We start from the raw sequence: 20,665 nt of genomic DNA on the forward strand, positions 1-20,665 counted from the left end.
ATCCTGATAGGGGTCTTCTATCGACCACCAAAAGCAACAGAAGAAACTGAAGACTTACTACTAAGGCAGATAGAAGAGGTGTCAAAACGAAACGAAGTAATTATCATGGGGGACTTTAATTACCCAGATATAACATGGGAGAACGAAACCTGCAAATCTCACAGGGGTGATAAGTTCTTGAGAGTAATTAAAGACAATTACCTGAACCAACTTGTGCAGGAACCAACAAGAGGGAGAGCCATTCTGGACCTAGTGCTAACTAACAAACCGGAACGTATAAAGGGGGTGCAGGTTGAGGGGCACTTGGGGAACAGCGACCACAATATAATCAACTTCCAGCTGTCAATCAATAGGAAGCCTTATCAAGGAGCGACAAAGAAACTAAACTTTAGTAAAGCAAAATTTGATGAGCTTAGAACTACTATCGGTAACATTAATTGGGACAACATCCTCAAAAATATCAGTACGGAGGAAAAATGGGAAAAGTTCAAAAAGATCCTAATCACCTCATGTGAGCAGTTCATTCCCTTTAAAAATAAAAGAAACTCAGCTAAAAGGAAACCAATGTGGCTCGACAAGATGGTAAGAGGGGCAATAAACGAAAAGAAGAAAGCGTTCAAACTACTAAAGCAACAAGGCAGCGAAGAAGCGCTAAAATCATACAGGGAAAAAAACAAAATATGCAAAGATACGATTAAAACTGCCAAGGAGGAAGCAGAAAGACGGATCGCAAAAGAGAGCAGAAACAACCCGAAGCTATTTTTCAACTACATAAACAGCAAAAGGATTTGCAGGGAGAGCACTGCCCCTTTAAAAAACAATGCAGGAGAAATCATTGATGATGACGAAGGGAAAGCAAATCTAATAAACAGTTTCTTCTCAAGTGTGTTCACCAAAGAAAAGGAAATGCCACACGAGATGCAGGGGAATAAAACGAACCCCTCACAAAATATCTCATACCTAACGCAGGAGGAGGTGCGGAAGCGTCTAAAGAAAACTAAAATTGATAAATCACCGGGCCCAGATGGATTACACCCAAGGATACTAAAGGAACTAAGTGACGAGATAGCTAGGCCGCTATACCTAATATTTCTAGACACTATCAAGACCGGAGTAGTACCATTGGACTGGCGCATTGCCAACGTGGTTCCAATTTACAAAAAAAGGGAGCAAAAGTGAGCCTGGTAACTACAGGCCAGTAAGTCTCACTTCAGTAACGGGAAAAATTTTCGAGGGGATTCTGAGAGACGCCATCGATGAGTACCTCAAGGAGAATAAGGTAATAACTCCTCACCAGCATGGATTCATGAAGGGTCGCTCATGTCAGACAAATCTGATCAGTTTCTACGATGAAGTAAGCTCTAAGCTGGACCAGGGAGAATCTATTGATCTTGTATATCTGGACTTCTCTAAAGCCTTTGACACCGTGTCACATAATAGGCTAATATACAAAATGAGGCAGCTCGGACTGGGCGAAAACGTGTGTAAGTGGGTAAAAAATTGGCTCAACGATAGAAAGCAGAGGGTGGTAATAAATGGTTCGTACTCTGATTGGACCACAGTCGCTAGCGGGGTGCCACAGGGTTCAGTATTAGGCCCCACTCTGTTCAACATATTTATTAATGACCTGATAGAGGGGCTGCACAGCAAAATATCAATATTTGCAGATGACACAAAATTATACAATATAATTAATGCAACGGAGGACAATGTGCGGCTACAAACGGACCTGGATAAGCTGGGGGCTTGGGCAGAAAAATGGCAAATGAAGTTCAATGTTGAAAAATGTAAGACTATGCACATGGGCAAGAGGAATGGATGTCACAAATATTCACTTAATGGGGTACCACTAGGGAAAAGTGATATGGAAAAGGATCTGGGGGTATTAGTGGATAATAGACTAAACTGGAGTAACCAATGCCAGTCAGCCGCTGCAAAGGCAAATAAAGTCTTGGGGTGCATCAAAAGAGGTATAGGGGCGAAGGACGAGAACATTATCCTTCCATTATATAAGGCACTTGTCAGACCTCACATGGAATACTGCGTACAATTCTGGACACCGGTGCTCAGGAAAGATGTCACGGTGCTTGAGGGGGTTCAAAGAAGAGCGACTAAACTAATACATGGAATGACGGGACTGGAATACCCAGAGAGGCTGTCCAAATTGGGATTATTTACTCTAGAAAAAAGAAGGTTAAGAGGCGACCAAATAACCATGTATAAGTACATGAGGGGACAACACATGGATCTCTCCCGCGATCTGTTTACACCCAGGACCACGACGGTAACAAGAGGACATCCGCTACGATTAGAGGAAAGTAGGTTTCATCACCAACACAGAAAGGGGTTCTTTACTGTAAGAGCAGTTAGACTGGGGAACTCTCTACCGGAGGAAGTGGTGATGGCAAAATCCATAGAGGAGTTTAAAAGGGGACTTGATGTCTTTCTGGAGAAGGATATTACAGGATATAAATCTTAGGTTAAGTGTCAATCCTGGTATATAGGCAGGTAGGAACTATTAGGGGTTGATCCAGGGAACAGTCTGATTGCCATTAGGGAGTCGGGAAGGAATTTTTTCCCCAAAAGGGCTAATTGACTTCTGGCCTTGGGGTTTTTTGCCTTCCTCTGGATCAACACAGTAGGATAGACGGGCTGGACTGGATGGACAGTGTCTTCATTCGGCCTTGCATACTATGTTGCTATGTTGCTATGTTACTAACACTATCTAGTAGTTACATCGTGCGAAAGTAGACTAGAGAGTAGTGATGAACTTTTGAAAAGTTTGGTTGGTTTGCTGAACTCTTGCAAAACGTTTGGTTTGTTCTGAAGTCGTTCAAACTGAGCCGAAGGTTGACTAAAACCATAAGAGCTGGTGCATAACATTGTGTAAGAGCCATTAAAGCCCTGTATAACACTCTGAGAGGACTAGCTCAGAACTAGTGTTGTGCAAACTGAACCAGTAGAACCCTGCTTCAGTTAGAACTTTGCAAGAAGCTTGGTTTGGGATTGTGCCAAACCAAACGTTTAGCAAAGTTCTACCCAAAACAGGGTTCTACTGGTTCAGTTCACTTGACACAACTAGAGAGTCCTAAATTGTGCCAGGTTTAACACAGTGGCTCATGCTGGATGATAACTATGGCGCATCTTTAGACTGTCTAGTTTTAGGTTGTAACACTTATTAGTTGGCTCAGTTTTATGACAGTTTTTACGTCAAAATTTGGGAGCATTTTTGTTGCACAAGGTTGCATTTCTCATGAAGTCATGTCACACCCCTGTTGCAATGAAAAAGTGTCTAAAACACATCCTAAACGTGGTACAATGAAAGTGAAAGTTTTCAATAGTAATCCTGCCCCACCTTATATATTGGAAGGCCCTTGCATGTACTGGGACACCTTTACTTAGATTGGCAGGTCATACACCGGTCTAAGTAAAGTATGTATCAGTGTAAGTGTCACAAATGTATTAAGAAGCGCAAGCCTACTAATATATTTAGCACATTTGGCTGCACCAGACTGAAACCTGCCTGAGCAATAAGCTGGTGTGGGTTTCAGCTATAATTTATGCCAACTGCTGGAATGATTTATAGTAAATCTGATGGACCAAAATTTTGACCAAAATTTGCTAATTTGCTCAGATTTTAAAACATTTGGCCCACTGTATTACTATATAAAATATTATAAATATGTAACGTTACAGGCCATGCGCAACCGCATGTAGGGGTGTGACTGAGCCAAGAAGAGGGCTTGAGCTAGCCATACATTTAAGACAGTGGTCAGCTGCAATGAGAATGATCTGAACTGCAACAGTAAACAGGGTTGGAAAACAAACAGGTCCAGAGGGATGTAATGATATAAAAAAGTAATATTAACCTGTTACCGCTGCCCCATTGCTTTTATTCCTCTTGTCCCCACTGGTCTTCACTTCTGGATGCACATCATGTTGGTCGTGTGACCGCTGTAGCCAATCACTGACTCTGCTGCAGTGGTCACATGACCCTATGTCAAGATATCCACCCAGAAGTGAAGACCATGGAGGACTGGCAACAGGAGGAACAGAAGCGGTGGGACAGCAGTGGCAGGTGAGTAGCATTTCTGTTATGTTATTAGAGAGAGATCTAACCAGTATGGCAAATGATTCCCAAGGTTTAGGAAGATCATGACATATATTTAGAATTTCAGCTCTGATTAGCCAAAATATTCCAACTACAGTAGATGGAGACTGCGATCTGCCATTGTCCATCATGAATGATTGTTCATCATGTTACTTTTTCAAGTGATGGTCCACCCCAATAGCCAACATGGATTACTTTGGGCAACCACTATCTCACTTGTGTCTATCCTTGATGTGTTGGGTCTCTTCTTGTAGACAGAGTAGTGGGGGAGGATTACTGCAACAATCCGTTACCTTACAGCCAGAGTCAGGTCCGAACTCAGTTGTTTTTTTAAGAAGAAGAGATAAATTGGCTGATCTCCTGGAACACACACAGAAAAAATATATATTTTTCATAGTTTTGATTGCATTATGAAACAGAATAGGAGAAAAGGATATTACAAGAATAATTGGTGGAATTTTTAAATTATTTTGTGCATTTACTTCATCAGTTAGAAGTAGAGATGAGCGAGTATACTCGCTAAGGCACATTCCTCGAGCGAGTAGTGCCTTAGCCGAGTATCTCCCCGCTCGTCTCTAAAGATTCGGGGGCCGGCGCGGGTGACAGGTGAGTTGCGGGGGGGAGAGAGGGAGAGAGAGATCTCCCCTCCGTTCCTCCCCGCTCTCCCCCGCCCCCCGCTGGCCCCCGAATCTTTAGAGACGAGCAAGGAGATACTCGGCTAAGGCACTACTTACTCGAGTAATGTGCCTTAGCGAGTAGACTCGCTCATCTCTAGTTAGAAGTAATGGAAATCCTCAAAAAAATATTTTGTACCTGTAGAATGAGCCAGATACAATACAGGTGCTGGAAAGTAAATCCAGAACCTACCTCATCAACCGAACAAATCACATGAAATAGCCAACAGAGGAGATATTACAAATATGAGTATCAATATGGGTGTGGCTCCCTCAGAACAGGGAAACTCTGAGGAAGACACATGCCGTTAGTATGCGAATGCCTGACATCGTGGGACAATTAACCATTTCTTTGCAGTCTGATACTTCAGGCATGCAAACTTGTCATAGTGTCACTAGTTACCCAATATGAGTATGACTGATGCTCAGGATAGTAAGGCAGCATTTTGAATTGGTAGTTTTTGAGTGAGCAATTACTAATATCAATTGGAATGTATTCCCTGCGGAGACCTATGAAAGAGAGACAAAGTGCACTGAGAAACTATACAAATTTTGTAGGGCATTTTATTTGGGGGACAGGTTTCTGAATGGGGTTGCTCTTATCAGGGTGGTTACCCTGCGTTAAGTAACAGGGTCCTAATAGGCAAGTAGGTAGAGCATAATAATAGGGTAGGAAAAGAATCTCTTTGCCCTTTGATGGAGTTTTGAGATTGCCTTGGACCTATAGAGACCGGCACCTGCCATCATGTGGAGACCCTTCACACTGAATACTGGGATGGGTGAGGCTACACCAGTTATTCCTGTTTATTTTTGTGTGCATGTGTCTACATCTGGTATTAATTTTTAATCCGATTTAAAGTTATGTTTTAGAAATGATATACCTATATTGATAATACTTCATCTGTTGGCTATTTTACGTAAATATTTTGTATTACTAAAACATGTGATGCAAATGTTAAATGTGGAGAACTCTTCCAAAAGAAATTTGACCCAACTCTTGTATTTTCCATGTTCATAGTTTAAAGATGGAAATTCTCATATTAGAACATTTACCTTGATATGGCCATATTAAACCATGTGCTTAAAGGGGTATTCCCATCTGGTTAATCCGGGTTTTGGTCAAATACAATGCAATAATAGTCATCTTACCCAATGGGACCCTTTTTACATTCTTTCTCCTTTCAGCAGATATTCTTGGATTCCCAAGCTAACTGTTTATAGCTCATTGTCAGGGATCACAACTAGTGCTGCGATCCAGCAATGGTGGCCACACTTGTGCATTGCAGATCAAAGTATTTATCCTGTAGATAGCCGGAATCTTGCGAGTATCCATATTAGCTCCCTGGTTGGCCACCTCTTTCTGGTTCTATTGTGATCTGCAGAATCTTTAGGCCAGCAGTGCAATGATGTCAGCAAAATGCTGCTGGCTTCAAATGTGTCAGTCATAAGTGGACCTACCCATGCATCGAGCCACCAAACAGAAGAAGTAGCCAGGTACCAGGTAGATGGGAATAACCCCTTTATGCTCAGTGTGCCAAGTAATCAACCACTTAATCAATTACAAAATATGCTTTTGGTCAACAGAAAAATGTTAATGACTCACTAGATCCCTGCCTTTATTTTTAGGTTCTATGGTAAATGGATGGGGGTCTGCATCTGATGAGGATCGTAACTTTTCTAGTCGTAGATCTAGTGTAGTTAGCTCTTCTGATGACTCGATACTTATCAACGGCAGCTTTGCACAGTCACTCGTTGCAGCAGCAGATAAAGTTGGTTTCACACTAAATGGAACCAGCCTATCAAGAGCAGGTTTGTTGTCCTTGGACTAGTGCGTGGGGCATGAGGGATGAATCTGTTCCTCTTGAGCTTCCTTTCCCTTTCATGAACATGCCTCATGCTGCCAGCTTAACCTAACATGCATGGCATCTGGTGGATGGAACCTTTCATCATGCAATCTTCTCTTGTGAGGTGCTCATAGACAAACAAACTCTTATTCTTTTCATATATTTTCCATTTAGTAATACCAAATGTATATTAAACTTATGGAGATTCTACTGCCATCATTGGCTAATTGCATATTCCGACTAGTAAAGTGTTCATTACAGTCCAAGCTATAATTACAACATCTATCGAACATCTATAACCACAGAGTGAGTTGAAAACCTATAGAGGACTAGCTAAAGGAGTTTTCCTGGACTTCAATATTGATGATCCACCTTTAGGATAGGTCATCAATATCTGATTGGTGGGGGGTCTGCGACTTAGGACTCCCTTGAATCAGCTGTTTGAAGAGACTATGGCACTTGAGTGAGCTGAGCCTATTCATACACCTGATTGACAGGGATGTCAAGTGGCAGACTCTGATCAATCAGATATTGATGACTTATCTTAAGGATAAGTCATCAATATAGGAGTCCCCAAAAACCCTTAGAACATTATAAAGACTGATGCACTGTATCAAACAAGAGCTGACCTAATCCAACTACACAGATGAACATGAAGGCTTCTTACAAAGCAGTGCATGTAAACTATTAAAAAAGCTACACACAGCAGCAACAGTGATCAGAGCTAGCACTAATTGTGGCCAATTAACCACTTAGATTCCACATTATAAGCAGATCACAATATCTAAGCTTTTAAAGACACTCTGTCTACTACATTGGGCCCAGCACATGGTGGCAGGGATTAATAGTTTAATATACTGCAATAGAAATGTATTACAGTATATTGTAAATCACATGATCAAGTTAAAGAGATTACATATATTATATTTTTAAAAATTGAAAATATTAAAAGTTGCAAAAAAACATTTTTGCACTTTTTTTTGCAAAACTATTCTAAACAAATAAAAATTAAACATAATTGGTATAGTTGCATCCATGAAAATTTAAACTATTAAAATATTGCATTTTATCTCGAACACTGAATGCCATAAAAAAAAAAAAAAATATATATATATATATATATATATATGCCACAATTTTGAAATTATTTTTATTTTTTTGAACATGCCTCTTCTCAAAAGAAATTGAATAAAAAGTGAATAAAAAGTTATATGTATCCCATAAAGTTAACAATAAAAGCTACAGCTTGCCCTGCAGAAATCAATTTCTCACAGAACTCTTTTGATACAAGAAAAGTTAGGCTTGTCAGAATATGCCAAGAGCAAGAAATGTAAAAAAAAAGTGGTGGAACATAAACTATAAAAATCCGATATCACCGTAAATGTACTGATCCACCCTATAACCTTAACAGGTTATTTTTACCAAATCATAAAACCTTTAAAAACTGAACCAAAAAAGCTATTTGACCCAACTTAAAAAGTTTTTTAATACATTACATAGTACGATACATAGATTGGTACCATTAAAACACATGACTTGTTAGCAAAAAACAAGCTCTCATACAGCCATGTTGACAGAAAAATTAAAAAGGTCATAGTTACTGGAAAATGGGGATGAAAAACCAACATTGGAAATGAGAAATATGGTTCGGGAGTAGAGATGAGCGAGTATACTCGCTAAAGGCAATTGCTCGAGCGAGCATTGCCTTTAGCGAGTATCTCCCCGCTCGAGACTGCAGGTTCGGGTGCCAGCAGCGGGGGAGCGGTGAGTAGCGGCAGTCAGCAGGAGGGAGCGGGGGGAGAGAGAGGGAGAGAGAGAGATCTCCCCTCCGTTCCTCCCCGCTCTCCCCCGCAGCTCCCTGCCCGCCGCCGGCACCCAAACCTTTCGTCTCGAGCGGGCAGGTACTCGCTAAAGGCAATGCTCGCTCGAGCAATTGCCTTTAGCGAGTATACTCGCTCATCTCTATTCGGGAGTGAAGCCAGTGGGCAGTCAATAGATTAGACTTTCAGAACCTGTAGATAATTGTTGAGGTCATGAATAGAGATGAGTGAGCATGCTCGGTTAAGGATCTCTCTCTCTCGCCCCGCCGCCTCCCCGCATTTGCTCGGACGAGTATTCCGTTACTCGAGAAGACCAATGCTCGCTCGACCATCAGCCTTAACCGGGCGTGGTCGCTCATCTCCAGTCATGAAACATCCAATCATCCAAATATATATTCTGTAGTACAGTTTTTTTGTTTTCTGGGCCCCAATACAATGCTTTGTAACCTGCAGGGTCTTCAGCTCTTCATCAACAGGTCATGGTGAACTCCGCTATTCAGTGCAGAATCATTGTGATAAGCTGTTATCTGTCTCTTTGTCTCAGTATAGCTTGCGGGTGGCATCTGATGAACTTCTGCTCTGGCTTAATCCATTTGCATGAGATTGAAAAGTAAAATCTGTGGACATCAAGCTGCGTGTACTGACTGTGTTGTGTAAAATGTGTGATATTTTGTAGATTATTGTATTAGAATTATATTTGTGTGTGTTTTTTTTCTTTGTAGGAAAAATGCAATCTTTTTCTCAAAAGCCAAGACCTTCAAGTCCATTTTCCGTGGACAGTATCAATTCAGCCATGAATCACAACAACCAAAGGCCAAGGCCTTCGAAAAAACACAAGGGAGGCCGGATGGATCAGCCTACTGGACTCCGAAGGGAAGTAATAGTAGATGGTAAGTTTATGTTAAAGATGTCTGAGTGTAAACAGAAAGTAGTAACTTTATCTTTATTTGTAGGCTTTCAGAATATACCTATTTTTTCATTAAAGGGGTTATCCACTTAATCAATAGTTTTTAGAAGAGTCCCTCGACAATAAACCATTTACAAAGTGTCCCCGGGATGGGATATCCACCCATTAGCGGTAATCTATGGAGAAATCAGACAGTAAGTGTTCAGTTCCTCTACAGCACCACAGGGGAATGAAGTATTACACAATGTCCATTCACATCAATGAGTTGCCTGCCTAATACAGGACAGGGCCCCCAGAGTGAGAGAGGCTCTTTGTAACCTATCTCCACTTTGACCAAGAAATCAGATTCCCATACAGAAGATCCCCTTTAATGTACTAAGCATTCCTTAAGATAGTGTATAAAAATGTGTTTTTTTTCTAAAGTGGACAACCCCTTTAATTCGATTAGGTATTTTATTCATGCAATACTTTAATTATATGCATTTTAAAATAAATTTACAACTAGTTGTGCCAAGATGGCATCCCCTCTTCTTAGGCCTGATTAGGGCATTTGAGCATCATAGAGTGGAGTCCCATGCTCAGGACCCCCCAGTGTGGCCAGAACTTGGAGAGCCGCTTTGTAATCCAAGTAAACCATGTGCTGACCTTGTAATTACAGGATGGCCATTAATGTGAATGGCCATCTTCTAATACTACATTTCCCCTGCTGTAGTTTTTGCAGGAGAAATATGAGCGCGGCCGTGGCTTCTCCTGGCAAAATCAGATGTTTGCCGGCGGTGCTAGCCCCGGTCCCTGAAAATTGAAAAGGATTGTGCATATTGGCACAGCCCCTTCAAATTGAGGTTTTCTAGGTCTTACAAACAATTTCAGTGGCTCAAAAGTAATGTAAAAAATAAAAAAAATACATACCTCCTCCAGTGACCAACACTAAAGCTCTAGTGTCTGCCTCTTGGAACCCAAAGAAGCCTTTGGGCGATCACATGCCATACATTCTGAATATGACTTCAGCAGTCATGAAATAATCACTAATAATGTCTCTGATTGGCTGAGTGGTCACATGACTGGTATTTGACCACCCACCAGCTTCTTCTGGGCTCTGAGTGGCAGGCACTGGAGATCCAGAGCTGTATGAGCTATGCTGAAGTCGATGAGTATGTGTTTTTTCTTTTTTGTATACATTTCCGAGTCACTTAAACATTTTTTAAGTCGCAGAAAACCCCTTTCACTGTGCTATTCCCAGCTTCTAAATGAGCATTTGTAGAGTAAAATATTTTACGTCTCTTGATTTTTGCTTTGTCTGATTCCTTTCATCCATTAAATATATTATTTGGTCCTTATTCATTTCAAGATCTCCCTCCTCCCCCTGAACCTCCACCATGTCAAAGTTTGAGACAGCAAATGCCCAATCAACGTAGTGGTCCTCCTGAAAGAAAAGCCAGTTCTCTTGAGAGGCATACTTCAAACATAGATGATAGTAAGATCTCTTTGGAACGCCACGGTAGAACATCGTTAGAGCGTCAACGGCAAACACAGGAATGGCTTGGCTCCACAGATCGGCAAAACAAGCAGGCTTTCGGTTCAGGTATTATAATATATACTAATAGATGGTACACACACCTACAATGGCAAAAATCCCAAATATGGTATCACAATTCAAAAACAGTTGAAACTAAACGTGTATTTGTCATCTGAACAAATTCTTTTTGAAATGTGCTAGTTAGAGATGAGCGAACATACTCGTTTTGAGTAATTACTCGATCGAGCACCGCGATTTTCGAGTACTTCCGTACTCGGGTGAAAAGATTCGGGGAGGCGTGGCGGAGCGTAGCAGCAAGGAACAGGGGGGAGCCCTCTCTCTCTCCCTCTCCCCCCCCACTCCCCGCTGCAACCCCCCACTCACCCACGGCGCCCCCCGAATCTTTTCGCCCGAGTACGGAAGTACTCAAAAATCGCGGTACTCGGGCGAAAAAGGGGCTTGGCCAAGTAGGCTCGCTCATCTCTAGTGCTAGTTTATAAAAGTGCACTTAAAGAGTGTACATGCCCATTAACATACCCAACGTTAAAGTGGTTTATGAGCAGGGACAATAGAGGTGTTTACATGTATACTATAAAATAACACTTGAAATTGTTGGGGAAAGGTGTAACAGGTCACAATTAAATGTATCATGCTCATATGGAGCAATCATCGTGATTTTCAAGGACCAAAGGGAGTGGTGCACATTCTGAGACCATCAACTTTGCACAAATAGACCTTCACCTCATCCTGGGCATGAGATTAGAAAACATGGCATCTCAGTGGATGGCTTGAACACTGACTGGATATGTCTCTGTAGAGCTCCAGCTATTCTGGATAATGATCCTCTAAAATTTAGGTTCTCTGAACTCAGAAGCCACTCAAAACCCTGAGTTTAATTATTGTCCAACCCCTGCTGACCAATAAGGAATTCTTTTGGCTGTGAATTGCCTATCAGAAGCTGAAAAATATCTGCTTGACTAGTGCAAGCTCTAAGACAATAGTCATGGCTCACCTCAGGCGGGCCTCATCTCACCTATAGCAGTCAGGGATCTAACTCACTGTGCCACCCTTATTCCTCTCAGGGCTTTGCAGAACTGCCCCAATGATCCTGGACCCTCTGTTCAGATTGCAGCCACAAATGAAACTGGGATCTAAATCTATGTCATGTCACCATGACTAACACTTCAAATGTCTGTGGTTTGGCAACCCCCACAACAGGCCCACACAAATCTACCATTTTGAGTGGTCTATTTACTGACCAGTTTACCCTCTCACTCATGAGGTGGTAAATCTGAAGCAGTAGAGCCTGTTACCTGATTATCTGCCTGAATCTATCCAGAAAGACTCCTGCACTGAGCTACTGAGCAATGCTACTCATCACAACAAAGGGAACTGGTGGTTGTCCAGGAGCTACCTTTTACAACCCGAGTGCCGAGAATAGTGATGAGTAAACTTTTAAAAAGTGCCATTTGAGCAGTTCACCAAACTTTTGCAAAAAGTTTGGTTTGGTCTAAATTAGATTGAGCAGAACCAAAAGTTCACCAAAACCCCTAAAACTTGTGTAGAACAGTGTCTTAGAGCCATAAACGTTCTTTATGACACTCCTGACTAGTGTTGAGCAACCCAAACAAATAGAACACTATTTTGGGTAGAACTTCACTCAAAAGCTTGGTTCAGAAACTTTTAGAAAAGTTTGGTCCAAAACAGCGATTTCCTCAACACAAGCTGGGACTATTGGTCACTGAAAGCCAATTCACTCTAACCAACTGACTCTGTCACGGAATACCTTCTTGACACCTGGTGTGTCAAGGGAACAAGGGAGAATTTCACTGGGACTAAGTCCATACCAAAGCCTTTAGGAACTTCAAAATAAAGCCTTAACCTGTAGGCTTGATCAGTCTAATTATTGATTACAACCCTATTTTCTACAAGTAGGACAAAAGGTATATTTAAACATCAGTGGGCTGGTTCAAAGATGGGTCAGATGGGCAAACGGGAAAATGAGGGCAACACTTAGCTGTCCTCAGAGGGCCATCAGGTTCCATACCTCCCTGCAATAGGGCATGTGGAGTTATGTAGTCAATAGTCACACTGGTGGGGTCCACACAATTGGCAACGTGAAGAACAAAAGAGTTTATAAAAGCACGTGCCCCTTGCTCAAATACTTTTTACGAACATCAATGAATAACAAATTTGCAGGCAAATTAAACTTCACGGTACAAACTTCAAGTCCCCAGGTTAGAAGTAGCAAGTTCTTGGGCAGCAGATCCCAGGCGAGTACAGCTCCAGCAACGTGTGGTGCTCAGTGTTCAGGGGTAGCATTCTCTGAGGTAGAGGCTTCTCGTAGCATGCACCAAGATATGAATGGCCTTCCTTTGGAGATGGAAACCCTTGTCAAGGCAAATTCTCCAAGCTGAGTCCTTTTGCAAAGCGATGATAAAACTATCTGCAAGGGCCTAATAGCAGAGTGATCAGACTGACATACTACTGTGCCCATGAGCTTCCTTCACTGGCCTTATGCCCCTTCCCCAAATACATTGAAAACCCTGGAAGAGAGAACTCATACCGTCACCCAAACTCCCTCCCCTGACCCCGAGCCCAGCTGTGTTAAGGGCACAGCGTACCATTACTAATAAACAACTATAGCGTTACATGAAACAAGTTAAAATGCAATGAAATGGGGGCACCCCCCTACACATCCATTGCAGCCATGTTTTTCTAATCTCATACCGCCCCTTTAAATAAACTATGCTACAAAACTAGCAAAATAATTCACTACAGTGTCTTAAATAGAGTAACACAGTTGACATAATAGTCATTCCTTTGTGATGGGGCATGTGCTGAACTAAACATATTTAGTGCCACCTCATCAGATAGTTCCAACTTAAATCTAATTAAGAGCTAATGACACACTGACGATTATTCCCATGCTGGTATACTCAGGCATATCTATAGCTCTGTTATTATTTTTTCTATAATTGCCCATTTAGAAACCACATATAATGTGCACAAATTGATCTCATATTCTAATTAATGGTGATATTTAAAAAGATCAGCACTTTTCTAAAATATCAACAAGAGCAGAAATCAAGGTAATTAGACAGGTGCGGAGGCTGCTTAAGCGCCAGCTCTCAATCACGCATTCACCTGCTAAATAATTTACTAAATAGTTTTAATAGAAAGTAGAAATTTAAATGCGACATTTTATGTATAGAAAGTCATTTCATTAAGAAAGTTGCAGGAGGATTTCATTGATTTGTTTTTTTTCCTCCTCGCAGATGAAGTGCTGATGCCGTACTGCAAGCCAAGTTTTCCCTCACCCGGAGGCCATAGTTCTACAGGCACCACTTCTTCAAAGGAGTCTACTGGACCAAGGAAAGGTGACATGATAAGAGGACACCAGCGCAATGCCATTGATTTTCTTGATGTAGGATATTTGGGGCCAAACAGTCAAGGACAGTTTACAGGTGAATTATGTAAGTAGTTATGTTAGTGCTTCCAATAGACTAAAATAGCCAAGATCAGAGAAGGTTTTGCCGGGTAGATAGTGGATAGCATCTGGTGCTGATTGCTTAAATGGGTAGTCTGACGAATATGATGATGCAAAAACATAAAGTCTTGCTCACCTTCCTGCTCTTCTTATTCTGACACCCAGCTCCCACTGCTCTCTATTTTCTACTGCAACTATGACATCCCGTCACAGAGACACATGACCACCTCAGCCAATTACCAGCCAGGATTGGAGGAGCTTTTACTAGGTGTAGAAAATACATGGCAGATTGTATCTTTGTAGATTAGTTAAAAGCATTGCCCAAGCAAAAATAATGGTGTGAAACATGAAAAAGTCTTACCTCACTCCATTCCCCGCTCTTCCTGTTCTGATTATGCTCGGTCCTCCGCTGCTCTCTGCTTACCTCGGCAACTATGATGATGTCCCAAAACAGAGTCATGTGATCACTGCAGCTAGTTACTAACCAAACCGGTGATCCACTACAGCTTGTACTAGGCACTGTCGGAATAGGAACAGCATGGTCTGTGTTGAGGTGTGACTTTTTTATAAGTTTACACCAAAGTTATTAGTTTGTTTTTTTCACTGTACAACCTCCTTTTGTCATATAAATATCTCTCTAAGTCCCATGGGACCGCTGCTATGACTGAAGTAAGGAAAACTTACTCAGAATGGCCACCTTTTGCTATGATAGATCATCCTGGAAGTCATCCACCATTGCCTGCAGGATATTCGAGTACTAATCCTCATTGAGAGTCGCTGGAATGAACACAGGTCCAATAATGGCTGCATGCATGTATCATAGCAGAAGGAGGCCATTTTGAGTACGCTTTCCTTAGTTCAGTCATAGCGGTGTTCACATGGGACTTACAGAGACATGAACAGCGGATTTCTGCTTCTTACATGCTACTCTTCAACTTTGCAATTGGGTTTTATTCTCTATCTCCTACTGGTGCCACAACACAAAATTTAAGTCCATTTCTGGGGGCCGAGCGCCATCACATCATGTAGCGCATCCATGCATTCCCACCTGTAGTTAGATATAGCACTGGATCCGGCTTTTTGGCTGCATCCTATATAAACAACCAGAGTTATTTCACCCCACTACACATGCACCAGCAAGTCACATCTACACAAGATTTACATGGTTTAAAAAGGCAAAACGGTGGGGGGAAAAATCCATTCTTTTTCATGCTGCTACATTGTATGGTATTACTAGAGCATTCTTGCTACATTTGACATTCTTTTGCCATTTAGAATTTTTTTTATTACACTGTTATCAATGGAAACCACCATGCTGGTGTGAATAGAACCCAACAACAGAGAGAGAATGAAAAATAAATCAGAAATAAGTTCAGATGACCCCTAAAAGTCTAATACATGCCAGAAAACCCAAATTACAATGTAACCAAATTCCTAAGCTTTATTCTGTTTCATTTATGATTTTGCATATATTTTGCTATTTCATGAATACTGGAGGTAACGGGCAGAATGTTGTGCGGATAATTACGGTTACATGATGGAAGGCTATGACATTTGGGAAATAGTTTCCCTTTTTTTCTACAACTATAGTCACACCGTAATCTTCCTACCCTCAGCAACAGGAATACTACTATTATTCATCATGACCGTACCCTAATTATCCCCAGCCATATTATGTGTGCAAGCAAATACAAATTAGATTGAACACCTCAATCCATCATAGTTCTGCATCACAGAGATACTGTATTGTAGGCAGTAACAAGAGGTGGTGAAATGAGCACATTAAACTATGGTCACAATATAGCAGAGGGTTAGGACTATACACAGATTGGCCACTTTATTAAAAACACCGGCCCTTTGAACTCCCCTTTATGGAATTTAGAGCTGTGACCCCGAAATTCAACATAAAATCTTGTGGCCAGTTTTCTGTTACTCCGTTTGTGTGTGAGTCCATATTAGATGGGAAAATACAGTGATCCAAGCAGCTTCCAATGAGGCTTGGTCATTGGTGCTAGACTAGCCATGGCCAGGATTACCATACCCACCATGTGGGGTTGTCACGTGTAACGATATGAAGAACATACCGAAAATGGCATGATCAAGTAAAAACATTCAGTGAAAGGGGATCCTGTAGGCATATATAACTTGGGGTCAGAGGAGGATGTCAAAAGTCGTTCTGTCCAATAGGCAGTGCACAGTCAAGAAAACTGCAGCCAGATACAACACTAGTGCTCCAATGAATGTGTCTGAACATACAACTTATTGTCCGTTAGCACAGATGGACTATAAGTGGAGACAATCAGTTGTCATGGAACAGGTTGCCACCGGAGGTGGTGAGTTCTTCTTCAATGGAAGTCTTCATACAGAGGCTGGACAAACCTCTGTATGAGAATATTTAGTTAATCCTGCATTGAGTAGGGAGGAGGTTGGACCCGATGACTCTGGAGGTGCTTCCAACTCTACCATTCTATGATTCAGTTTCAGTGTGTCAGAATGGCGGGTGTGGACCCACCATGCCAGAAACCAAATTGGATTTTGGGTACTCATGATGGCAGCAGCTGGGTTCCCCTGGTCCTTACCCTGTATGCCCCTTAAATGGGATATAGTATTTGCTGCAGGGACCCCCCATTTTGTTAATCCATAAATAGTCTCAGTATTGTGGCAGCTGACACAAACTGGTAAAAGTATCTGTAGCACACTACCTCATAAGCAGGCAGATACTTGGTCATGTAAGAAAGCTGAGGTTTGGACATCTAAAATTTTTGTATAATGACATAACAGGCCAAGGATCTGAGCATGCAACAGACAGATATAGCATGGTTCATAAACAAGCCGAGGTCCCGAGTGGAGGATTTAGGAAAGCTGAGTAGAAAAGTTATGTGTCGAACAAGGAGTCAATCAGAACAAGAAAACACTTTTGCATACCAGAGTGGACTAATTATTCGGATACCCTCCAATAGGTGAGGGTGCCTTAAATACCAGAAGTGTCTCCAAATTGTCCAGGGATGGAAAAACTGGTTGTTTGCGCCAGACCTCTAAGAGGTGGGCTGGCTGCATGCACAACCTATGGGGACCAGAAAACTGACAGGAGATGTGGTATCTGTCACAGACAACACAGGGCCAGGATGGGCCACAGTCAATGGCAGGAGTAGGTATGAGACGCCGCCAGATGTGCCCAGTGGTCTTTTCATCCATTGAGCAAAGGAAAGCAAGAACTGGATCACTGTGCAGTGGAAAAAACACTTAGTCAGATGAATCCTGATTTCTGTTGCACCGTGCTGATGGGATGGTCAGAATTTGGTGCAAGAAGCATGAATCGATGACCCCTTTCCATCAACTGTTGAAAACATGTCAGAACCTCCATCTAATCTGAGGCAACTACAAGAAATGATCTTGTCTGCATGGACCAATATTCCTGCAGGATGATTTCAGCACTTAACCCTTTCCAATCCAATTTGTATCCTGGTTTTCCTAGGGGACTTACTATTTTTCTGCCGTTATGCAACAGCGCTATCTGCTGGCTAAAGCCAGTACTGCATGAGGTGACACGTTGCATAGGCTCCGACAGCAGAGAGGCTGGCAATATACAGTAAGAGAACCCGACGGACGTCTTCCAACATCGGAGCAGTACAGCCTTAAATCATAATGTCTTCAGAGGTCAGACAGTGGATTGGAAAGGGTTAATAAAATCTATGCCATTACAAATTCCTGTGGTTCTGCAAGCCAAAGGAGGTTGAACATGGTACTCGATTGAGGTCTCTAATAAAGTCACTATTCAATGTATGTTGAACAATATATGTTGCCAACTGTCTACTACCCATGCCATACAGCCATGGACCCCCGCCCCCCCATCCCTAAGCCCAGAAGGGTCATAAAATTGCATTGCTGATGCCAAGCCTAGTTCACATAGAAGCCTGTACAAGTGTCATGAAGTCATTAATGATTGCTTTCTTTCTGTTCTCCTTCCTAGAGTACTGAAAAGCTACGACACAAGCTGCTCTATAGACCAGTTGGTCTGGACTGATGAAAGTCACGAGGAAACTCAAAAACAGTGCAATGAACATTCATTTATTTATGTTGGATCGGAAAGGACTGTAAATGCAATGTAAAGCCACAGAAAAATCACACATATCCCACAGACGATTTTACGTTCTCCTTCTCTTATATACACACCGACCACCTTAAATATTCTTGCCAGAAATACACAACAAAGAGGAACGAGGAATTGACATCAAGGATAAAAAAAAAAAAAAGAAATAGAAAAAAAAAAGCATTTTGGCTTTGTATATATAGTTTTTTTTTCTTTGATTGCATTCCTATGCAAGCTTGCCCTCTTTTGTTCCTATTCTTCTTCTTAATATTATTGTCTGTCTTTATTGTTCTATTGTACTATACTGTATGTGAATCAATAGGCTGTGGTGCCATATAAAAAAAATACCGAAAAAGAAACAAACAAAAAAAAAAGAATTTTTTTGGTTTAACTGTGTAACATTCATGTTTAAATTTTTGCACTGCAATTTTCCTTTGATGATAAGCACAAAACCTTACTCCTTGTGACGCGGAGGGACTGAATGTGACGGGACGGTCTGTACTAGAAGAACACATTGCATATTGCTGCAGGTACTTTTTCTGTGCAGGATCACACCGGCGGTGATTGCCTGGTGGACGGAGGAGAAAAACAAAAAATTACAAAGGATCTGGCAAGTAGATTGGAACAACAAGGATCTAAACTAAGCAATATGTTTGTTTTTTCTTGCTTTGAATTCTGGTGAAGATCTATGTCATTGTTATATGAGAGTATGAATACATGTATTCACTTGTGGACGTGCATGTATGTACAATTTATATTTATATATGAGCATATATTTTTGAATATGCGCATATATAAGTCACGCACATTTGTGTATATTATAATGACTTAACATCCACTCTGGTAATGTTGACTTAAGTGGAATTTCTTTTTTTTTTTTTTTTTGCTTTGACCTACTTTCGAAGGTCTAAAACAGTTGAGTTGTCGAATAGGTAGAAACGCATTGAATACCTACGATTTTAGGGAATTCAGACCCGTTAATGACTAGATATATCTTTCTCTATTGGTTCAAGGAACCAGCTGTAAGAGCCATGTATCTTCAATGTTTGGTTTCCAACACCAGTCTATAGGATCAAGTGGGCAGTTGTTACTATACATCAATCTGACTACATTGACCTGATATTTTCCCAGGCGCCATCGCCATTAATTGAAGTAGGGGGCCATGCTTTATGTTTGGAAAGCTGAAGACAATGATTATTTCCCGGCTGTTACACTGGCTGTCCCAAATCTTATAGTGACCCTCCAGCTTCAGGACTAAATACTGTCCTGGGATAGGAGGGGGTATATTACTTATAGCTGTTCTTCTCTTATGTCCCTCAGATACACTGGTTTCAGGTCCTGTTTTTGGCTATCCAAGATGATCAACACAATCTTCTGACTACCTCACTCCCACCGTGCACTAGTAGTGCTAGACTACTAATGTGCTATACCTGCTCCCTGATTGGCCATAGCTGTTCACATGATCAGCAATGGCCAATCAGAGAGCAGTTCACAGTGTGCATTAGGTAGTTAAAAATATTTTGCAGCCATCTTTCATGACTGGAAATAGGGCCTGGATCAGAGGTGCAGCAAAAAAGAACAACTGCAGGTAATATACCTACCCTCCCCCTTTTGTCTTAGGGCAGAATTTTGTTCCCAAACCAGATGGTCACTTTAAGGCCCCCACACGCATTAGTCTCTAGTATTTAGTCCACTGATAATGGCAGAGCTGGATGTCTTTCTAATGTGTATGGGGACCACCCAACTTTCGATAACAAATGATGTCAGCGGAAAGAAGGATTAAAGATGTTGAATTTTCATGGTCAATCTTTTTGTTTTCGAAGAGATAAGCCCTTGCCAGAGCTGTCTGGCTATGGCCTACATAACTAAAAACACTCAGCTAAGCCAAACATTCATGCGTATGGGGTGGCAAAGACAAACAGCTGTCGGCCGAAAGATTGTTTGGCCGATAGTTGTTGAAGGTGTATGGAGGCCTTTAGAATGTAGCAGGTAATGGCCTTTTGGTCAACATGATCTCGAATCTAGACACTAGACTCAACACAAAACTCTGTATATCTATACTAGTATACCAATGTATTACTTCTAAACATGACTGGCGCAGAACGCTACATCATATATTGTAGCATACCTACGCTATTTGCGTAGCTCAACAGTCAATAGACTACAATGGGTTACGTAAACAGCTTGAGGCACCGAAAGAACGTTCAGCACGT

At 41.5% G+C, this 20,665-nt stretch overlaps 1 protein-coding gene across 12 annotated transcripts in view; it reads left to right on the forward strand.

The window, feature by feature from the left end:
* ROBO2 (roundabout guidance receptor 2) overlaps positions 1–20,249 on the forward strand; it is a 466,996-nt gene extending 446,747 nt beyond the window's left edge. For 4 of the 12 annotated variants that reach the window (XM_066599128.1, XM_066599129.1, XM_066599132.1 and 1 more), the window contains 4 exons: positions 9,172–9,339; positions 10,705–10,938; positions 14,151–14,348; positions 18,333–20,249. In XM_066599128.1, coding sequence (XP_066455225.1) covers positions 9,172–9,339; positions 10,705–10,938; positions 14,151–14,348; positions 18,333–18,334 — 602 coding nt within the window. In that variant the 3' untranslated portion in view covers positions 18,335–20,249. Of the gene's footprint in view, positions 1–6,411; positions 6,595–9,171; positions 9,340–10,704; positions 10,939–14,150; positions 14,349–18,332 lie in introns of all 12 variants that reach the window. The other 8 variants (XM_066599126.1, XM_066599127.1, XM_066599131.1 and 5 more) reach the window with 4 other exon arrangements.
* The last annotated feature ends 416 nt before the right edge of the window (positions 20,250–20,665 follow it).

Source organism: Eleutherodactylus coqui, chromosome 4, assembly GCF_035609145.1.
Source record: "Eleutherodactylus coqui strain aEleCoq1 chromosome 4, aEleCoq1.hap1, whole genome shotgun sequence".
Taxonomy (NCBI): domain Eukaryota; kingdom Metazoa; phylum Chordata; class Amphibia; order Anura; family Eleutherodactylidae; genus Eleutherodactylus; species Eleutherodactylus coqui.